General features: G+C 46.2%; 2 protein-coding genes across 3 annotated transcripts in view; both read left to right on the top strand.

The window, feature by feature from the left end:
- RCN2 (reticulocalbin 2) overlaps positions 1 to 8,427 on the top strand; it is a 31,813-nt gene extending 23,386 nt beyond the window's left edge. Inside the window, exon 7 of the transcript XR_014516073.1 lies at positions 5,938 to 8,427. The gene's annotated coding sequence lies outside the window, so the exon portion shown is untranslated. The remainder of the gene's footprint in view (positions 1 to 5,937) is intronic.
- The window catches only part of PSTPIP1 (proline-serine-threonine phosphatase interacting protein 1), a 43,678-nt gene continuing 23,748 nt past the window's right edge, over positions 2,047 to 21,976 (top strand). The window contains exons 1-3 of one of the 2 annotated variants that reach the window (XM_083460770.1): positions 2,047 to 2,273; positions 17,588 to 17,688; positions 21,047 to 21,121. In XM_083460770.1, the coding sequence (XP_083316896.1) occupies positions 2,241 to 2,273; positions 17,588 to 17,688; positions 21,047 to 21,121 (209 nt within the window). In that variant the 5' untranslated portion in view covers positions 2,047 to 2,240. Of the gene's footprint in view, positions 2,274 to 13,753; positions 13,870 to 17,587; positions 17,689 to 21,046; positions 21,122 to 21,976 lie in introns of those variants that run through there. The other variant, XM_083460771.1, reaches the window with a different exon arrangement.

The following is a 21,976-nucleotide window of genomic DNA, read 5'->3' on the forward strand; positions in this document are numbered from 1 at the left end:
AACTTGGCCCTCCAGATGTTTTGGGACTACAACTCCCATCATCCCTAGCTAACAGGACCAGTGGTCAGGATGATGGGAGTCATAGTCCCAAAACATCTGGAGGGCCAAGTTTGCCTATGCCCCCGCCCCCAACCATTGGGTTTTGCTGACTGAGGCTGATAGAAATTGTGGTCCAGCCACCTCTGGAGGGCACCCCTGAGTCAATCCAGCCTCCACTAGTGAAACTGAGCACTTTGATTTAGAGCAGTTTATATGCATATAATGTGCTTACAAATGGGAAGGTGGTCTTGTTGAAGTTCATGAGAGGCAGGGAATAATGCAACTGATGAGGCAGTTTTATGTTCTGCTTGGCTTCTTCCCCCCAGCCTTGGGCTGGCTCTAAGTGCCACGTAGGGCACAGAGATTTCTGGCATCTGTGATATTGCTTTGGTCTCAGCAGTCACTGTGGTGCGCATCCTCACCCCTGCTCAGTGAGGGATTCTGGGGTGCAACTTGCAGAGCATGTGATGCCCCCACTTCTAGTCCCTCTGAAGCACAGGTGTTGTATCCAGCTGGTCCTTCTCTCCAGCATAACCCAGGCACCGCAAAATGAGTTTTCAGCTCAAAACCGTAACACGGAGCAGGGCCAAAACTAGGCTGAAGCATGCGGAGCATCCCTTATTGCCTGCTTGCATTTTCGCCAAAATTTGTGCTCCTTTCTGTTCTCCTCAATTGGATAAAGCTTCCATTTCTAAAGGAAGCCTCCTTGCATCTGATAACATTTTTACTCTGCTCATTAACCATGCAGGCATCCTCATGGACTGAGCAGTACCTTTCTTGATCTACGGTAGACATGAAAATAAATATTTAAATAATATATTCTTGTTGTTTGTCATGGTATTACAACTGTTGTTAATTTTTTACATTGCAAAATGCAGGCTTGGCTTAGGGGCATGTTTCATGTTGTTTGTCCCAGAGGCAAAGATCTCTAGTTCTGGCCCTGATTCTCTGATGGAAGCCACTATAGCTATTTTGACACATGCAGGCACTTCTGGCTTTTCAGAGCATCTGATTTTGTTCCTGCTTAAGCTGTTCTGGTTTCTAGTGCATTTCTGAGCCCAGTTCAAAGCACTGGTTGTTATATTGAAAGCTCATCATTAACTACTTCAAGAGCTGCTTCCTAATGGGCATGTATTTTGTACATTGAATTACATTTCCCTTTTAAGATACTTTGGAAGTTTCTTTGTTCTACTGAACAGCTAACTCTCTTCTGCTCTTTGTTTCCAGCTTAGGAACAGTGAAAATGTTTGCCATTTCGTTTGAAGAAAGTGCTCGCCAGCTAAATAGCCAGGCAAAAAGCAACCTCTGCTACGTTTTATCTGCAAATGGCATAACAGAGGAAATGGTGGTTCCCGGGTCCATCTGCAAACAGCGACTGAAATGTCACATTTTAAAACTTCTCGCCCAGTGATATTGATGGGAGAAGACTCTCTATTAGTATTCCAGGGACGTTCCTTGTGTGCTACCACTTCATTCATATTCACAGTTGCAATGAATGAACACAGCACATCCAAAAGCTACATATTGATCCAAATAGGCTAAGCTGAGGCAAGTGATATCTACCCATTTCCTTAATTTTTATGAGAATTGGAAAATACTTCTGTTATTGCAGCAATTGCTGAGCCTGCAACGTCACAGGTCTGCTTCCTGTGGGTATGATTTGAGCCCAGCATAAAAGATTACCAAAAACACACGCAAACTGCCTTGCATCACGAAATGCAGCCTCCTCCGTGGTCAACAGAATGGGCCTGCTCTCAGTTTTCTTCCCAGAGTTTGTAGCTTTGTCCATTGATCAGACAACACTTTGGCTTTCTGGGGTGTAGCTAATCTTGTCGCTAACCTCCCCCCCCCCCCAAAAAAACACACCCTGCCTCATTTGCACACAGATGATAGGGTGTTTTTTTGCTTCCTCATTTCAATACTCACCATTTGCCAGAACTGAAGTGAGGTTGATAGCAGAGCACAGGGGTGGGGCAAGAGGAGGGAAAGAGGAAGGGAGACCTGTGAGGTTTGGGGTGTGCTTTCTCCTTCGGAGTAGCAAGTCGTTTCACACTCAGCTTCCTTAAACCGCCCAGAGCTGTTTTGCAAGCTGCAAAAGAGAGCGTTCCTCTTTCAGCTTCTGTGTGCTTGGCAGCCAGAGCCAACTGGGTTCCTCTCCGCCAACCTTTTGGTGCTGTGGGGAACCTCTCCAGCAGCTCCTCATGACACACCTGCAGTTCAAAGACGCCTTCTGGGTAAGTGCCAACATCTTGATTTTCACCTTCACTGGCTGGCTGTGTGGTCTGAATTCACCTGGTGCCGCACTGTCACGGTTTTGCCTGCAAGTTTGGTTCAGTGCATTAGGAATGTTTTCGGGGCACGTTTGCAAACTGGTTACCACAGGAAACTGCGGAAGGGGCCTCTTTAGGACACCTGAATCCTCACAGTCAAAAGGTAAGGGACTTCTAGGGTCCACTTGTACTATAGTTAAAAGAATCACTTATTTCAAACTTTTAATTGCTAAAAAAGAGAGAAGGAAATGAACTCCTAATTTTATTTTATTTTTAAATTTTGAATGACTAACTTCTTTCTTGGGGATGCTGGCAGAACATGGGTCTAATTTTCATTGCTGTTGACAGCTCATGTTTTTATCTTATGTGGTGCTTTTTGTGTTAGATATACAACTTTGCTAGTGCTGCTTTTATTTGGGTGGAGGGGATGCTCATGGCACCACACAGAGAGTGTCTTATGCAAAACCTGAATGTTATTATGCAAAGGTTGCCCCACCCTGGTGCTCAGGTGTCACCCTTGAATATCTTGACCTTTCCCAGTTGGTGGGGGTTGTTTCTAAAAATAAGGGCATGAAGAGCCCTCCTCCATCAGACCAAAGGTCCATCGGATGCAGCCCCCTGTGATGTCGTGGTCCAGCAAGATGCCTTAGGAAACCAGCAAATGCGTCATGGAGGAAACAGCCCTCTGCTCCTCTTGCTTGCCAGTACTGACATTCAGTGATATACTGCCTCTGAATCTGGAGGGTAAATCCATCCCATGGTTCCTCAAGCTTTTATCCCCAGATGTTGGACTACAGCTCCTATTATCCATAACCATTTGGCTAAGCTGGCTGGGGATGATGGGAGCTGTAGTCTGAGGAGCACTGATCTATCCAACATGATGAATGGCCTCTTGTTTCTGGATGTAGGGGGCTTCAGGCTATGTTTCCACTCCACTTTGCCTATGGATTGGCCATCACACTCTGCTATCACAGGAGAAGACTTTTGGTTTGTGGGTGTCCCAGAAGCAGGGACATCCAGGCTATCGTGTCCAGTTAGGAGCTACAGGTCATGGTGTGTGGACGTACCCTGGCAACTTCCTCACCACAGGGCTGCCCCAATACATGTTGTTGTGTCAGAACAGCAAATGGCAAGGCCCTTGCTGCCCCGAGAGCACATAGGGTCCCAAGTGTGGTTATGTCGGGAAATCTCACAAGAACTTCTTTCTGCAGCCATGCCTTAAACCTCTTCTCAAACTTTTATTCTCTATGGGCCTAACTATACGTGCTTCTCATAGCATCTCTTGCAGCCACATCTTAATTTTCTGTTTTATTTAGCTACAGAGGCAGCAGTGGGGAAGGCGTGGCTTTTATCAGGACGGCAGTATAGAGGGAAGGGGGCTTTACCCCCGTCTCTGCTGAGCAGGTGCAAGATTCCAGGGGTCTTGGCACGTAACCAGGGTTTGTATTCCTATGGATTAAGGCACAATGGAGACGGTAGTGTCTTTTAGGAAAATGGTTTATTTACACATATTTACACCTGAGTTTAGGTGCAGGGGGTGCAGAGCATTACACCCCAAGAGTGTCTCTTGTTGCTCCCCTCACAGATACAGCCTGCTTGGGCCCAGAGCAATAAGCAGCCAGGCTCCCTGGTCTCTGCATGCAGCCTTTCCCAGCCAGCCCTGCATGGAATTCTCCTCCTGTTCCTCTAAACCCCTTTTATTCCTACGGTGACATCATGCCTCCCAGCAACCTCCCCCCTCCCAGCTTATATCTAACCTTGACCTTCATCTCTGATCATCTTCCTCTCATGGGAGGAGGGTCTCACACAACCACAAAAGTTAATTGTTTGTGGACCTCTGGGGAGGAAAGATGGTGGGCTGGTCATCGACTGCTTACGCTCCTGTCGGCAGAGATGAAATGTATTGATTAAGAAACCAAGGTATACCAAAACTCCCTTTTGAGATAAGGGAGTTCAGGGATAAACCTCACATGTCTTCAGAAGGAGACATTCATCATGCCAGAGACAGAAGTTTTCAGGGGTGAAGGAACATCTCAAGGAAGGAACATTCACCAATCCCATGCACCACACAATGGCCCTTAAATTAGGGCGTGAGGTCAGCAAACCTCATTCTTTTAACTATTTCTGAGACTAGAAGTGGGACGTGGGTGGCGCTGTGGTCTAAAACACTGAGCTTCTTGGGCTTGCCAATCAGAAGGTTGGCGGTTCAAATCCCCGCGACGGGGTGAGCTCCCGTTGCTCAACCTAGCTCCTGCCAACCTAGCAGTTCGAAAACACGTCAAAGTGCAAGTAGATAAATAGGTACCACTCCGGTGGGAAGGTAAACGGCATTTCTGTGTGATGCTCTGGTTCGCTAGAAGCGGCTTAGTCATACTGGCCACATGACCCGGAAGCTGTACGCCGGCTCCCTCGGCGTATAGAGCGAGATGAGTGCTGAAACCCCAGTTGTTCGTGACTAGACCTAACAGTCAGGGGTCCCTTTACCTTTAAGACTAGAAGTAAATACTAATTGGATTTTCTATCTGTCAGTTAATTAGCACCAGAGAACAGGTGGGCTGCTGGGGGCTGATTAACAGGCTAGAAAATAAACCAAAAGGTTTAAATTAATTACTGGCGACTTCGAAAGAATACAACTATTCTTTGAGAGAATAGTTGCCCGAGACTATCAGGCACGGCATTGACATCGAACAGGGCATTTACTGAGCCTGCCCTGCCTTCCTCTGCCCATCCCCCGATGTCGCCTGCTTGTTCAGGTTGGCAGATTCAGAGATCATTTGAGCAGACTTGACCTGGCGCAAGATGCTACAAGCACTTCATGATGCTAAAAGAACTTTGTCTGCTACAAGAACCTTTTTGCCCCCCTTTCCCCCTCCCCCCTTCCTTTGCCATTTGTTTTAGTCCTTTGTTTCATGATATTTAAGTTTTTGCTTGCTTACTGTAAGATGCTTGATTGTTGTTCTCCTGTTATTTGGGTTTTTTTCTTCCTTTATGTACGTTATATGGTAGTTCTGTTTAGCTGTGGAATGTTTTGGGGGTTATTTTTTAATTTTAATAATGTCTAATATTATAATAGTAGGCTGATAAAGAACATAATAGTTTCATATAATCAGAGAGGTAGCTGATGTTAGCTGGCTTGTTCTACTCGACTAATTAGAGTTATCGAGTTGTTGATACTATAAGCAGAACAACTAGGCTGGGAAAGAATCACACCAATTGTCATCAATGGAGGCTAGTATGAGGCTTGGGACTGCTACCGTGGAGGGGCGAGGGAGGTATGGCGGTGGGGGCAGATGTTATCGGCGAGGGGGACCGAGATACGGATACGCTCATATCCCTTCCAATCTGCGCCCCATCCCGAGGGACGAGGGTAGGGTGAGCAAGGATTACTCACCTCCATCACTGGTGCTATGCAATGCCAGGTCTATAGGCAACAAAACCGCAACCCTGCGAGATTTCTTCACCTCGCAGGGGGTCGACCTGGCTTGTGTGACGGAGACCTGGGTGTGCGATGGGGAGACACTCTGCAAAAGTATGAAGATTCAGTCTTGCAAGGAGAAATGGCACGGAGAATGCAGAAAGGGCAAGGGTAACAGGGCTCACAGATGGGCTCTAAGACTTGTGCAATCAGTCATAGAATCATAGAATCATAGAGTTGGAAGAGACCACAAGGGCCATCGAGTCCAACCCCCTGCCAAGCAGGAAACACAATCAGAGCACTCCTGACATATGGTTGTCAAGCCTCTGCTTAAAGACCTCCAAAGTAGGAGACTCCACCACACTCCTTGGCAGCAAATTCCACTGTCGAACAGCTCTTACTGTCAGGAGGTTCTTCCTAATGTTTAGGTGGAATCTTCTTTCTTGTAGTTTGGATCCATTGCTCCGTGTCCGCTTCTCTGGAGCAGCAGAAAACAACCTTTCTCCCTCCTCTATATGACATCCTTTTATATATTTGAACATGGCTATCATATCACCCCTTAACCTCCTCTTCTCCAGGCTAAACATGCCCAGCTCCCTTAGCCGTTCCTCATAAGGCATCATTTCCAGGCCTTTGACCATTTTGGTTGCCCTCCTCTGGACACGTTCCAGTTTGTCAGTGTCCTTCTTGAACTGTGGTGCCCAGAACTGGACACAGTACTCCAGGTGAGGTCTGACCAGAGCAGAATACAGTGGCACTATTACTTCCCTTGATCTAGATGCTATACTCCTATTGATGCAGCCCAGAATTGCATCGGCTTTTTTAGCTGCCGCGTCACACTGTTGGCTCATGTCAAGTTTGTGGTCAACCAAGACTCCTAGATCCTTTTCACATGTACTGCTCTCAAGCCAGGTGTCACCCATCTTGTATTTGTGCCTCTCATTTTTTTTTTGCCCAAGTGCAATACTTTACATTTCTCCCTGTTAAAATTCATCTTGTTTGTTTTGGCCCAGTTCTCTAATCTGTCAAGGTCGTTTTGAAGTGTGATCCTGTCCTCTGGGGTGTTAGCCACCCCTCCCAGTTTGGTGTCATCTGCAAATTTGATCAGGATGCCCTTGAGTCCATCATTCCAAGTCGTTGATAAAGCTGTTGAATAAGATCGGGCCCAAGACAGAACCCTGTGGCACCCCACTAGTCACTCTTCTCCAGGATGAAGAGGAACCATTGATGAGCACCCTTTGGGTTCAGTCAGTCAGCCAGTTACAAATCCACTGAGTGGTAGCATAGTCAAGACTGCATTTTACCAGCTTCTTTACAAGAATATCATGGGGCACCTTGTCAAATGCCTTGCTGAAATCAAGGTAGGCTACATCCACTGCGTTCCCTTCATCTACCAGGCTTGTAATTCTGTCAAAAAACGAGATCAGGTTAGTTTGACATGACTTATTTTTCAGAAATCCATGCTGTCTATTGGTGATCACAGCATTCCTTTCTAGGTCTCACAGACTGTTTGCTTAAAGATCTGCTCCAGAATCTTCCCTGGTATTGATGTCAGACTGACTGGGCTGTAATTATTTGGGTCCTCTCTTTTCCCCTTTTTGAAAATAGGGACAACATTTGCCCTCCTCCAGTCTGCCGGGACTTCGCCTGTTCTCCAGGAATTCTCAAAGATGACTGCCAGTGGTTCTGAGATCACCTCTGCCAGTTCTTTTAATACTCTTGGATGCTTTTCGTCCGGCCCTGGAGACTTGAATACATCTAAACTAGCCAAGTATTCTTGTACTATCTCCTTAGTTATTCTGGGCTGTGTTTCCTCTGCTGAATCATTTGCTCCAAATTCTTCAGGTCGGGCATTGTTTTCTTTATCGGAGAAGACTGAGGCAAAGAAGGCATTGAGGAGTTCAGCCCTTTCTGTGTCCCCTGTTTGCATTTCACCATCTTCTCCTCTGAGTGACCCCACTGTTTCTTTGTTCTTCCTTTTGCTACGAACATACCCATAAAAGCCTTTTTTGTTGCTTTTAACCTCTCTAGCAAGCCTGAGTTCATTCTGTGCTTTAGCTTTTCTGACTTTGTGTCTACATGTGCTGGCTATTTGTTTGAATTCCTCTTTGGTGGTTTCCCCCCTTTTCCATTTTTTGTACACATCCTTTTTAAATCTTAACTCAGTTAAAAGTTCTTTAGATAGCCACCCTGGCTACTTTAGGCACCTTCCATGTTTCCATCTCATTGGTATTGCCTGAAGTTGTGCTTTTACTATCTCCCTCTTAACAAACTCCCAGCCATCATGAACTCCCTTTCCTTTTAGTATTACTGTCCATGGGATCTCACCCAGCACTTCCCTAAGTTTTATGAAGTCGGCTTTCTTAAAGTCAAGAAATTGAGTCCTATTATGCTTGGCTGCTCCTTTCCGCTGTATAGTAAACTTCAGAAGAGCATGATCACTCGCGCCTAATGATCCTTCCACTTCTACCCCACTAACCAGGTCATCAACATTGGTTAGGACCAGATCTAAAATGGCTGTTCCTCTTGTTGCTTCTCCCACTTTCTGGACAATGAAGTTGTCTGCAAGGCCAGTGAGGAATCTGTTTGACCTTATGCTCTTGGCTGAGTTTGACATCCAACAAATATCCGGGTAATTGAAGTCCCCCATTACTACTATCTCCCTTCCTTTTGCATGCTTGGCCATCTGTTCCAGGAAGGCATCATCTATGTCCTCCGTTTGGCTTGGGGATCTATAGTAAACTCCCACAATGAGGTCTCTGTTATTCTTCTCTCCCTTAATTTTGACCCAAATGCTCTCACTTTGGCTTTGAGGTTCTAAATTTTGGATTTCTTCACAGGTATACACATCCCTGACATATAACGCCACTCCTCCTCCTTTCTTGTCTTGTCTGTTTCTCTGAAATAGATTGTATCCCCCCATTATTACATTCCAATCGTGGGACTTATCCCACCAGGTTTCAGTGATGCCTATTATGTCATATTTAGTTTGCTGTACCAAGAGCTCAAGCTCATCTTGTTTATTTCCCATGCTTTGTGCATAAGTGTACAGACATTGAAGTCCATTAATCATTCCCCCGTGTCTCTTATTTAAGGATTTTTTCCTCCCACCACTAGGTCTGCGTGCTGTTTGCTCTATGACATTTGGATGATCATCTTCATCAGTTGATAGACTCCTACCTTCAGGAGCACTGTCTCCCTCCCCCACATTAGTCAGTTTAAAGCCCTCCTGATGAGGTTTCTGATATTTTTGGCAAAAACATTTCTCCCAACCGTTGTGAGGTGCAGCCCATCGCTTGCCAGAAGTCCATCTTCAAGAAACTGCAGTCTGTGATCTAAGAATCCAAACCATTCCTGTTTACACCATTTGCGAAGCCAGCTGTTCACTTCTACTATTTTTCCCTCTCTCTCTGGGCCACGTCGTTCAACTGGGAGGACAGATGAGATGACAATTTGTGCATTTAATTGCTTCAATTTCCTGCCCAGAGCCTCGTAGTCTCTTTTGATCTTCTGGAGGTTATTGCTTGCAGTGTCATTGGTTCCCACATGAACCAAAAGGAGGGGGTATTTGTCAGTGGGTTTTATGATTCCTTGCAGTCGTTCAGTTACATCTTGGATCTTAGCCCCGGGGAGACAGCACACTTCCCGAGACATCTTGTCAGGCCCACAGATCACTGCTTCTGTTCCCCTCAGTAGGGAATCCCCTATCACCACTACACGCCTCCTTTTAGGTTTGGTCGGGGTTCTTCCGTGAGCTGTCCGTTCCAAGGTTGCCTGCACATTCCCTGAGGACTGACTTTGCTCCTCATCTTCATATACCTGATTGACTGTAATGAGGGAGAGATCCTCAAATGGAGTCTGCTCTTCGTCTTCCATGCTAGGGGAGAGGACCTCGAAGCGATTGTGTATTTCTAAACAATCAGAGCGAACCCTGGGCCTCCTACTTCTTTGAGTCACGTTTCTCCATATATCTGGCTCCTGTGTTGGTGAACTAACCTCCTTCTCAGGGGAGTCCCCTGTCTCCTCCTTGGTGGAGACGGTGTGCTCTGTTGCTTCCAAGAAGAGCTCCAGCTCTCTAATTCTTTGGAGCGTAGCTACACGTTCCTCCAGTTGCTGGACTTTGTCTTTTAAGAGGGCAATCAATATGCAATTGCTGCAGGTAAAGCTGCCTGCAACCTTTGGCAAGATGGCAAACATTGCGCAGGAACCGCAGGCGACTGCAGCTGTTCCCTCCCCCTCCATCTTGAGAACGTGTCGCTGGCGGTGGCTACAGCGGTCTTCCATCATAAAAAGCGTGAAGACAGGACAAATAACTCCCCCCACAAAAAAACCTAGGTCTCCCCCAACAAACGTTTGAGACTAGCTCCCCTAAATCTAAAAGATGGATCAAACTGCCCTGCTAGCTCTGATAAGCTCCTCCCACAGCTAATCCCCTGCCTCAACAGAAACCCTGCCCCCTCTGACCTTTGCACAGGGAGAACAGCTAATCAGCCACAAAGAAACACAAACACACACACACACACAAGAAAACCCTTTTTGCACCTTCTTGATTTGAATTAATTTTATAATGAAATGATTTTAGAATGTTGTATTATTTTATTGTTGTTAGCCGCCCTGAGCCCGGCTTCAGCTGGGGAGGGCGGGATATAAATAAAAAATTATTTATTATTATTATTAACTGATAAGATAGCTCTGAATCTGCTTTAAATTTTCAATTTATACAGCCTATAAATCTCTGTCTTGTACGTGCTGTGTTGGCTGCAAAAATGAAACAGAAAATGACACAGAAAATGAAACAGAGTTCTTAAGAGGAAGGAATGTGCAAGCAGAGACCAGTTCCTGGAAGTGGAACTTCTCCCAAGGGGGAGCTTAGCAGAACCCAATGTGGCAAAGCCAACACCAGGTGCTTCTCCAATCGTTGATATCCTACAAATCCTCCTGGATGAACAGCTGGCAGAGTTAAGATCCGAGGTGCGCAGAACTTTAAGAGAAGTTAGATCTGATCTCTGTCAGACTACAGAATGCACAGGAGCGTTGGGGAAAGATGCTGATTGACTTCTGCCTGAGCATGGGACAGCAGCAGGAGTTGGAGTGGATGGGAGGATGGAAACAGGAGAAAGGAAGGGGTTTAAGAGGCAATTGGAGAGGCAGAGATGAAGCTGAGAGAGAAAGGGCCGAGGGCAGAAACGGAAGCAAACACGGAAGAAAAAGCCTCTAAGCTCTCAGTGATTGGTTTGGAAAAAGAATGGAAGAAGGATTTTTCCTTTTTTCTTTAAATCAGGATAAAGCAGGACCAACAGGAAATGGGACTGGAATATAAGGAACTGACGAGGGTTTAATGAAGACACAACAAGCAAATAAGTACAGACTATTACACTATTAAGATTTGTTAGAGCCCCTGGGGAGAAATTCATCATATTGGACCACAGAAGGACTATTTTGGTCACATAATAATAACTGAAGAGCTACTTTTGTACTTTTTGAGTGGAAAACGACAAATTTGAGATGCCTGCGGAGACTGAGAAAACAACACCTAGCAGACTGAGAAAAAGCTGGATATTAATGCAGCTAGATGGTATCCTGACATACTTTGAATATTTTGCATAATTGTCATATACATAATCAGCAGCAGAGAGAATCAGAAGATCCTCTTTTCTTTTCTTTTCTTTCTCTTATTATTTTGTTTTTCTGTTTTCTTTAATTCTTGTTTTCTCTCTATCTATATCTATCTATATCTATGCTTCGTTTTTTTGAAGTTTCCTATCTTGGATTGATGAAGATGCTTCCAGGAAGGTGATGGATGATAGAGAGGATCTCCCAGGGTGGGAGACTGGGGGAAGAGGGGGAAGCTCCCGGGTGAGAGCTGGGATGGCTCACTCTTCTGTGTGTGGAATAAGGGTTAAGATATAATTGTAATAGTGGACCTGGTTTTTATTTTATTTTATTTATTTTTAGTTTTTTTCTTCTCTTCTTTTTCATTTTCTTCTTTTGCTTATTCTTGCTTCTGTCCTATTTATCTTCTTTAGATTAGCTTGGCTTTTATTGTATTGTATGTTGAAAACTCTTAACAGAATTGATTTTAAAAACCCAGCTAGGCCCCTTCCTTTGTATTACAGGATGGCTCTTCTCCCCACATGATTCAGACTGCGTTTCTGCACTGCTCACCTGTCTCACACCTGGGTGAAGACGGCAAGCATTCAATACCCTACATTTACTAACTCTAGAACTTATGAGGGGGAATCTGGCACCCAGGAATTATGGGTGAATCTGCCCCCCCCCACTCATAACAGGGACTTTAACCATCATAACTGCAATGAAAATTTGTACTGGCACACCTTTCTTGTGATGCAAATGTGGCTTTGAAAAAAGCTTCTACTAAAAGCAACAGAAATTCCCCCCCACCAACAAAACCGAACTGCTTTACTGTGGTCTTTCTAAAATGCAGGTGCCTGTAATTAAATAAATAAAAACATGATTGCAATGTGCAAGAGACACCGTGGACATTCTGTGCACTGTTTCTTACGGTTAGTTGTTTCTGTACCTGCCCAGCCTCACGTCAGGTGACTTACGTAGCAAGTGCAAGCATTTGGTAAGAAGGAAATGCCTTTAAAAAAAAAAAGGCTGCTAAACAGGAAATCTAACTTTCCACCTTTATGACGATCTACTTTCCGTGCTGTATTCTTTGAACTAAGAAAGTACTCTTTCCGTTTCCGCTGTGGTGGTCTGACTTCTCTGACATCCCGCTGGCAGGGGAAGGGCCGTGGTTCAGGGGCAGAGCATTTATTTTGTAGACAGAAGGTCCCAGATTCATTCCCTGGCATCTCCAGGTAGCTCTGGGAGAGACCCCGAAACCCTCGATGACCCCTGTCAGTCAGTGGAGACCATGCTGCGTTATGCGCACTAGCAGGTCTGTCTTGCTGTAGGTGCCTTTCTGTGTTCCTCTCTTATGTGGGCCTGGGCTGCTCCCTAGTCCTTCCAATACCTGCGCTGGCTACGGCTCCTGGAGATCAGCCGGTGCAGGTCAGGTGTATCCTGCACATGGCGGGTATCCTGTGGAACTCGCTCCCACAGGAGGCAGGGATGGCCACCAACATGGAGAAGAGGGCTATTAAGGGCTACTCAGACAGCAATGCTTCGGCATGCCTCTTGCTGGAAGCCGCAGGAGGGGAGGGGCTCCTGTGCTTAAGTCCTGCTTGTGGGTTTCCACGGAGGGCATCCGGCTGACCACAGTGAGAACAGGATGCTGAACTAGATGGGCCCCCCTTCTGGGCCTGATCCAGAAGGCTCTTCTCATGTTCTTATGAGTTAAGGCAGGAATAGGTAAACTCGGCCCTCCAGATGTTTTGAGAATATAGTTCCCATCATCCCTGACCACTGGTCCTGTTAGCTGGGGGTGATGGGAGTTGTAGTCCCAAAACATCTGGAGGGCCAAGTTTGCCTATGCCTCGGTTAAGGTAAAGGACCGCTGGATGGTTAAGTCCGGTCAAAGGCAACTATGGGGTGTGGCGCTCATCTCGCTTCAGACTGAGGAAGCCAGTGTTTGCCCACAGACAGCTTTCTGGGTCATGTGACCAGCAGGACTAAACTGCTTCTGGCACAATGGGACACCGTGATGAGTGGCAGAGCACACGGAAATGCCATTTACCTTCCTGCCGCAGTGGTACCTATTCATCTACTTGCACTGGTGTGCTTTCAAACTGCTAGGTTGGCAGGAGCTGGGACAGAGCAACAGGAGCTCACCACCATCATGGGAATTTGAACTGCCGACCTTCTGATCAACAAGCCCATGTGGCTCAGTGGTTTAGACCACAACACCACCCGCTTCCTATATGTTCTTATGACCCTGTGCTAATTAGCCCATTATCTGACTTGTTGCAATACAGTTTTTCATCTTCCTGTATTGTAAAATCCAGTGTAATTTCCCTGGTGGGAAAACCTGACAATGGCTGAGCCCTGTCTTGAATCTGATGATTCAAAGGCAGCCTCAGAAGGGGACGGGCAACGTGGCTGTGACCATTTGGCACACCAGCGCCAGCAGCGCCAGCAGCTGCTCTCTCCAGCAGCCTGTTCCAGAAGGCTCAGAGCCCTCCAGGCTGTCCGTCTCCAGCCGTGTGGCAGAACACTCGAGAGATGGCGAACACAACTGTAGGTTTGCTGATTCAGTTATTTGGGGGGCGGGTTTGAAAAAAGATGCTCTGAAAGGCATTTTACACCATGGTGCAATCCATTTTCTTTTTAAATGTTGGCTGGGAAATATCCACTGTGCTACTCTACCGGTGTGTTGTCATTGTATCTATAGCACAAAAATCTGGAAACGGCAGCACAAATCCTACGTATGTTTATTCAGAAGCAGGTCCTATGAATTCCCTGGCGCTTCCTCTCAGGGAAATGAGCTTAGTACAGGATGGTGGCTGCTGGAGACACAGCCTTACCTTCGGTGGCCCCCTCTCTAGGGATCTTTTCCACAAGGAGGCCTGGAAGGTGTCTCACTCCCCCCCCCCCCATCCTTTTGGAGACAAGTTAGGATGTATACCATTTTTTAAAGAAAGCATTAAAGGAAGAGTTGTATATGACTTAGGCAGCTGTTCCCTTCCCCACCCACACCAGTTGCTGCTGGTCCACTTGATATGCTTAGAATATATATATATAGAGAGAAAGTTTTTAAATTTTTTTGGTTTTTTGGTTTTTTTGCTTTTCTTACAGCCAGCTGCCTTATGTGTCAATTTTGTGACTGTGACATACTATCTCTTTAGGCTAATTGGGTCATTGCATAACCTGACTTTTCTCCTGTGCTTCAGTGAAGTTGGAAATCTTTGTCTCTACTTTTAAGAAGGGTAGGCATGTGTGGCAGGTCAGACTAGGCTAGGAAGACCCAGGTTCAAATCTCCACTCATCCACAGGTCATAGGGCCAAACAAAAAGTGACATTAAAAGTGATAGGGCATTTAATGGGCATTTTTAAAAAATGTGTTTTTATTAAAGATTTTCTTGGTTTACAAAAGTATGTGCATTTTTTTCCAAGTAACATTTTTACAGATCAGTTTCATTTGTTGAGACATTACTGTTACATTAGGAAGAAAAGGGGCAAAGAGGTGGAGGGGGGGAGATGGGTGGGGGTGGGGTCAGGTGGCGATCTTTCTATTTTACTTAATGTATGTGTGGGGTTTTGTGTCAACATCGCTTGTGCAGGTTCTCTGCTATTGACTTGTGTTCCTTTGGTGGTGAGAGAATCATAGAATCATACAGTTGGAAGAGACCACAAGGGCCATCGAGTCCAACCCCCTGCCAAGCAGGAAAAGAGGTTGGGGTTGGCCTAGGGTGTGGTTTTCCATTTGTGATTGGCTGTGGTGAGCTTTGTCTTCATGTGTGAGTGGGGTGGGTGGGTGTTTTGGATCAGGTTAGCCAGATTGATTTGTATGCTGCTGATGGATTCTTGTTGTTGTCTTGTTGAGCTGTGTATGTGATAAAGGGGAGCCATACCGGGGTGAAGGCATCTTCTTTTATTTGTCCCTGTGTCAGTTTCAGTTTATTTGTTAATTGTTTTAGTAAGGCTATTTCTCATATGGCTGTTGTCCTGAATAGTTGGATTTTGGGGCATTCCCACCACATGTGGAGGTATGTGCCTGTGTAGGTGCACCCTCTCCAGCATTTGGTGAGGTTCCTAGGCGTATTAGCGCTAATTTTCTTGTTGTTAGGTACCATCTGTAGGTGAGTTTCAGAGTGAGTTCTTCTGTTTTCGTTGATATGGATTTAAAGGGGGGTTTAGACCATATTATGGTCCACTGAGTGGGGTTAATCCTATGGGGTAAAGCCTATGTCATCCTCCCATTGTTTTTTGATTGCATCTAGGGGGTTCATGGGATTTTGGAGTAGTATTTTGTATATTTTGTATATGGCAGATACCATCCCTTTGCCGTGTCCCTTTGTTGTTAGGAAGAGGTTTTCAAAGGTTGTCAGGGGCCTAGTTGCTGCTGATTTTACTGCTGGATTATTTAAGAGGGCATGTAATTGGTGATGTGTTAACCAGGGCATTTAGGAGTCTTCTAGTTTGTCCTGTATTTCTTGTGTTGACAAAGGTTTCTTATTTTTATAGAAGTCTATTAGGCGATAAAAGTCTTTGGTTTGCCAGGTTTTTATTTGGAGGTTTTGTGCTGCGTGGTGCAATAATGGGTGGTGCGCCAGGAGAATTAGTGGGATTGGGGATAGTTTGTCTATTTCTGCTTTCCATGCTTTGAGCCTGGTCTGTGTGTACCTGTTAAGTGTTGTGGGAATTTTCCTTAGTTTGTTTGGGAGGAGTGGGTATGCTGTGACGCAGGTGTTTCCAATTGTGTCCCTCTCTAGCTGTATCCATTGTTTTGTCTCTTTCATGGGCATTTTTTAAAAAAAGGAAATAGGCAGCATGGGAGGCCCACGCAGGATTAGGAGTAAAGTGGGCAAAGAGGAAGAGTTTGACCTCTCTCCCTACAGTAATCCCAATAAATCCCTTCCTTGCTGCTTTTTGCAAATAGAGGAAATCTCCCGCTGGGGGCAGTGGAAAGGGTTGAACTCCTTCTCCTTTTCAACCATCCATCCATCCCATCCCATCCCATCCCATCCCATCCCATGTGTGTTTGTATCCTGCAGCAGCTGTTTCTGTATTTTAGACCTGTAAGGTCATGTAAGATTGTCTGGGGAAATTTCCACCCCTGGAAGTGATTATTTGCTTTTGGGTCACCCCAGGAACAGGCGCCTTTGTCCCAAACCCCTTCACCTGCCAGTGGTGGTTCATGGCGGATGGTGGCTGTGGAAGCTCAGACCTGGGTCTGCCCCAAGAGACGGTCAAGATGGTCTCTGGCCTCTTCAGCAGCCTCAGCTTTTGCTGCTAGAGTCAGTCAGGGGCCTCCCAGGCCAGGTGGAAAAGGCTGCCAAGCAGGGAGCACTTCTGCCAGGACTCACACCCAAGAGCATCCGTATTCTCTTGCCTTCGTGACACTGCTACCCCCAGGGAGGTGGACGAAACCTACTGGGACACACGGACTGCTATACTTGATGAAGCCTAGAACATCAGTTGTGAATTTGCATCATGATACTGATTCATTTTATTTAATTCCTCTGTTTCAAGCCAAAAGAATCCCCTTGGCTGCTTGCATAAAACAACACAGTACAACCACATTTGTAAAGATGCTTCCATGCTCTCTTGGCACATGGCCTAGCTCTGGGGTACAGCATGATCACATCTTCAGCCCACCCCTTAGAACCACCTCTGCTCAAGCACCCCCAGCCTCCTGGACCTTTGCTGCCCCCCCAACGGACAGAACACTTAAAAGCTCTCTGCCTTCCTTGCATTCTAGCTATGTATTTTTTTATTTCATGAAATTTATATACTGTTTGATTGCAGAAAAAACCCTCAAAATGGCTTACGAAAAAGATGAATCAATAAAATGATCAGTAAAAAAATTACACCCATAGTTTAAAACTACAATAAGTTAAAACCACAGTAAAATAGACCAAAACAAATTAATTTCATCTGGAACTTTTAAACTTGCATTTAACTTGTGGCATTTCAACCAGCTGGCCTTCAACCATTTATGGCTGGAACTGTGCAAGTTAAACATGCATGAGATGTGATTTTTCTTTGCTCTGTCCTCCTTTCCCCCAGGGCGGTGGGTCTTTTCACTGTCCAGAGCACCAAGGGAGCAACCAAGGGCAGCGCCTGGTGAGCTGCTGAGCGATAGCAACTTGCATTGGAAATGACTGTGCAGCGCTAAGACCCCCCACCTCTAAGTCTTTAAAAGGAGACATAATTCCCAAAGACTGACTAATCTAGTTGTTTATGTGGTGAGAATGGTTTTAGCTAATTGGAATTCATAATTCCCATTTCCTAGTGCAAAGAATTCACTGTCCATGCTGGGTACGATGCACTTCTACAACGACTGCTGGATGGGAGGAAGATGTGCAAGGATGTGGAAGACCTCATCAAACAAAGGTAACTGAAAAGGGCGATTAAGAAGGAACACTGGCTGCCCTGCCCTGTGGGGGCCCTGGGCGCACCCTGGACCAAGATGGAGCAGGCTTGCTTTCTGTTGTTCCAGAGGAGACGACCCAAACCAATAGATTCAAATTGTAAGGAAGGAGATTCCAGCTAAACATTAGGAAGAACTTGCCGGTGGTAACCTTCATTCAGTGGTGGGACGGACACCCTCAGAAAGTGGTGGACTCTCCTCCACTGCATTGCAGGGAGGGGGTGGACTAGATGACCCTTGGGATTTATTCCAGCTCTGTGGTGGGTAGTAGTGGGACACTCTGTCCCTCCTGCAGCAGCACACTTGGTTTCTGGGCTGGCTGCAGAGAGACCTCTTCCTTCCTGGCCAGCTCAGAAGCAGAGCAAGTTGCTGGAGGAAGGACAGACTAAGACGTTCCTCCTCCACCTGCTGTTCCTTGCGGAATAGGGAGGAAGGGGAGAGAGAGAGAGAGAGAGAGAGAGAGAGAGAGAGAGAGAGAGAGAGAATTGCAAGCAAGCAAAGACACTGAGCTGGAGAGATCTAGTGTGGAGCAGAGATTAAAAGTGCCAGAGGAGGACCTGGGAAGCCAGAGTTCAAATCCCCACTCAGCCAGTGAGAAAACATGCAACAGTGATGGCTAATGATCCAGCTCCCAGTTAAGTTTTGGGATGAATTCAAGGTGCTAGTCCTGCTGGTACAAATCTATGAGTGCACTACCATCTCTGGCCAAGGGCCACAGTGGAACCTCCCTCACAGGGAAGGGAAGAAGGGAAAGAAAATGGGGAGGCAGGGAGCCACATACGTCGCCTTGCACTCCTCTGAGTGGGGATGAAATTTGATATCTGTGCTTGCTGAAACAATGCCATCCTTCAAAATGTGCACTTCTTTGAATTTCATAGCACATTTCTTGGCTGAAGTAGTAAGTCCAGGGGCTAAGTGATATTAAAGAGGAACGTGCAAACGTGCATTGTATTAGGTGAGAGCTGCTTGGCAAAAATGTGGATATTAGGCAAAACTGCAGAGAAATATAAGTATGCATTAGGAAAAATTCACGCTAAGATGCTGATGAATTATGAAAATTGTGAATTTTTCCTAATGCATATTTATATACTTGGAAGAGAAGAGAATAATGGAAGCCTGGTGGATCAGGCCAGCGGCACATATGGATCCTCATCCTGTTCTCACAGCGGCTGAGCAGATGCGCCAAAGTGAAACCCACAACCAGGACTGGAGCCCAAGAGCCCCGTCTCCCCTCCCGCGGTTTCCAGCATGGCTGCCTCTGATTGTGGAGGCAGAGCAGAGCCATCCTGGCTAGCAGCCCTTGACCGCCTTCTCCTCCATGAACTTGTCCAATCCTCTCTAAAGCCATCCCAGCTGGTGGCCCTCCCTGTCTCCTGGGGGAGGGAGGGAGTTTCATGGTGCAACTATGTGCTGCCTGAAGAAGTCTTTCAGCTGCCCAACATTCAGCTTCAGGAAAGCAGTGAGGTCTCCCCACCCAGTGCTCCCTTCTGTCCCCCCCCCCACCTTTGTAGAATCACAGCCCCTGAGAGTAAAATGGGCTCTCCCGGTGTCCTGCTAATGAATCATTATACACTCACAAGTGACACAGACCCCTGTCATCTCTCCAGAGCTATTTTAAAACATGTGAGCAAAGTTTTCTTTCTCCTGGTGGAAACAGTGGCTTCGCATAGGCGCCAGGGTGGTTAACCTGCTGTGGGTGGAGGCAGAGTGAGAAGCGCAGGTGGGTTTCAATGGCTCTGGGCCCCTGGAACTAATTTGGGGGTGGCTCACTTGGCTGGTTTAAGGGATGCCTTCCCCCATCATCCTTCTGGTTCCTCCCGACTGGAGCTGTTGGGAGCTGTCATCTAAAATATATGGGAGGCATTAGGGGGTTTTTTGGGTGACCTCCAGGACATGAAGCTGGTCAAATGAGGCGATGCTGTGGGACGGTGAAGGGGTGAGACCAGCCTCCTTAACCTGGTGACCTCCATGTTTTGGACCACAGTTCCCATCAGTCCTAGCCAGAATGGCCAATGGCCAGGGGTGATGGGAATTGTAGTCCACTGTACAACATCTGGATGGTGCCGGGTTGGAGAAGGTGAGGGGGGGATGGGTCATTTTCAGTTTCTCTCAATTTCTCATTTTCTCAGTTAAATTTGATTCAGATTCTACATTATGTGGCCATAGAGCTGAAAAAGCATAACAAACAATCATACAAGTGAAAAAAGCAAACGACTGTTTAGCTGGCTTGCTCCTCCCCAAGCAGTTACAATTGTGCAGACACTCTCCTCTGACTGCCATGGCATGCAAAAGTGATTGTTTGGGTTTCCAAGTTCTAAGTCCAGAGGTAAAAAAGAGAGCTGTCACCAGGCAAAGGGGGACATGGCAATTTTGTGATGTGGACACGTGACCTTGCTTTGCAGTCTGCCTTCAGTGCTGTTTGGGTTTTGTAATTCCTGCTAGCCCTGGGCACAAGAAAAGAATGAAAGAAAGAAATTTATTACGGTCCCAGACCAGATTCACAAGAAAAGAATGCCACCATGAATTTGCGTAGACATGTGGGACTTGGCAGTGCATTGGATTAGGAAATGTTGCCATGCACCCAGCTGTGGGTTGGCATCTCTGTCCTGCCATCGCATCCACGAGGAAAAACTATTTCTTTGAGCATATGAACTGAATTCCTTTGATTTGAGGAGGATTGCTGTTTCTTAGGCTTTCTCTTCAAACTGGGAATATTAGTGACTTGCTTCTTCAGGGTTGCTGTGAAGATGACCAAGAGAACACAATGTTGCTTGAGCTATTAGAATTGTTTCCATGGCCTTGGAACTTTTATTATTTTGCACCTCCCTTGTGACAGATTTTGTTCCTCCAATAGTTCTAACAAGAAATTGCAATTGTCAGAGAAAAGCAACTCAATCACCATCTAGCACTATCAGTGACTGTGATGTGTCACGTTGCCGTGCAACTGTTGCACAGTGCTCACATCACAAGGCTCATGTCCGCTGCATGTCTTTAATTCTGCAAAGGGGAAGCCTTTTGCAGCTGTGCAGCACAACTGCCCATGTGGCCTTTTTGGAAAATTCCACCTACTCCTCCCTCCCAGCAGCAGTTCTTAATTACTGCAAGAATCCCATTCAGTTTTGTCTTCATTTATGGGGCGTGCAGCTGCCCCTTTCCAACACTGGCTTGCACCATCTCCCTTTTCTTACTTTTATAGGCTTGTTTTTAATGTACCCAAATAGTGACCAGTACAAGGCCTGTCAGGGCAAGAGACCCCCAAATATATGGGCGTTGGTACTCTTTGAACTTCAAATAATGAAGTTTTTTCTTCTCTTTTTGCAGGGCACAAGCAGAAGAGCGGTACGGGAAGGAGCTGGTTCAAATTGCCCGGAAGGCAGGAGGCCAAACAGAAATCAAGTAAGTCCCTTTTGAATGTAACATGATAGCAATGACTGCAAAGTACCTCTGATTTGAATTAATAGTGGTTACACAATCAGTGGTTACACAAACAAGGTGCAAAATTTTGATGATTATGTGACTTTTTCACACCAATGTACAGTATTGTCATAGATTTGGGAGGGGGATCGCCTACCTAAACCCTAGAAATTAATAAATGGTAGGATCTGGGTCATTTGGGATGTAAAGGGAGAAATAACAGCTGCAGAGGAATTCCTGGGCCAGCCTCTGCCAAACAGCCTGGCCAAGCAAGGGCCATTAAGGAACAATAGAGGGCCATGGAGGGCCACTGATAATGCAAAAGAACTGTCCTCCCTTCTTGCCCTGAGGTGTGAACAGAGACTGGGAGCTTGGAAGGTTGCCAGGGTAACGGTGTGAGATGACAGGAAAAGAGTTTTTAGTAGGGTGTTCAGGGAAGAAGAATGGGAGAAGAAAGACTGGGCTCCATCTTTGGGTAGGCTGGCTGCAGGCTGGCTGGCTGGGAGAGATGCCTTGGACTGCAGGACTGCACTGCTAAGGAGGAAAGCCCCTCTTGAGATGACCCTGCTGTGAGATCTGCACTTCCTCCACGCAGACTGAAGGTGTAAATAGGTGAATAAACCCTATTTCTTAAAGACTCCAAGGGCTTATGGGGGGAAGCTGTATGTATTGCAGTGGACACCCCACTTATGTGCATGGGTCCCCAAAACGCTACCCCTGCATAAGTGGCGAGTCGCTTGTACATTATTATTAGTTAAATGACATATCAAATGTTAAATGACATACATGTCAAGCTTACATATCTAGGTAGGCTTGACTAAACAAGAACATTTTGCC

This window comes from Podarcis liolepis (genome assembly GCF_965112155.1).
Source record: "Podarcis liolepis genome assembly, chromosome: 9".
In the NCBI taxonomy this organism is placed as follows: domain Eukaryota; kingdom Metazoa; phylum Chordata; class Lepidosauria; order Squamata; family Lacertidae; genus Podarcis; species Podarcis liolepis.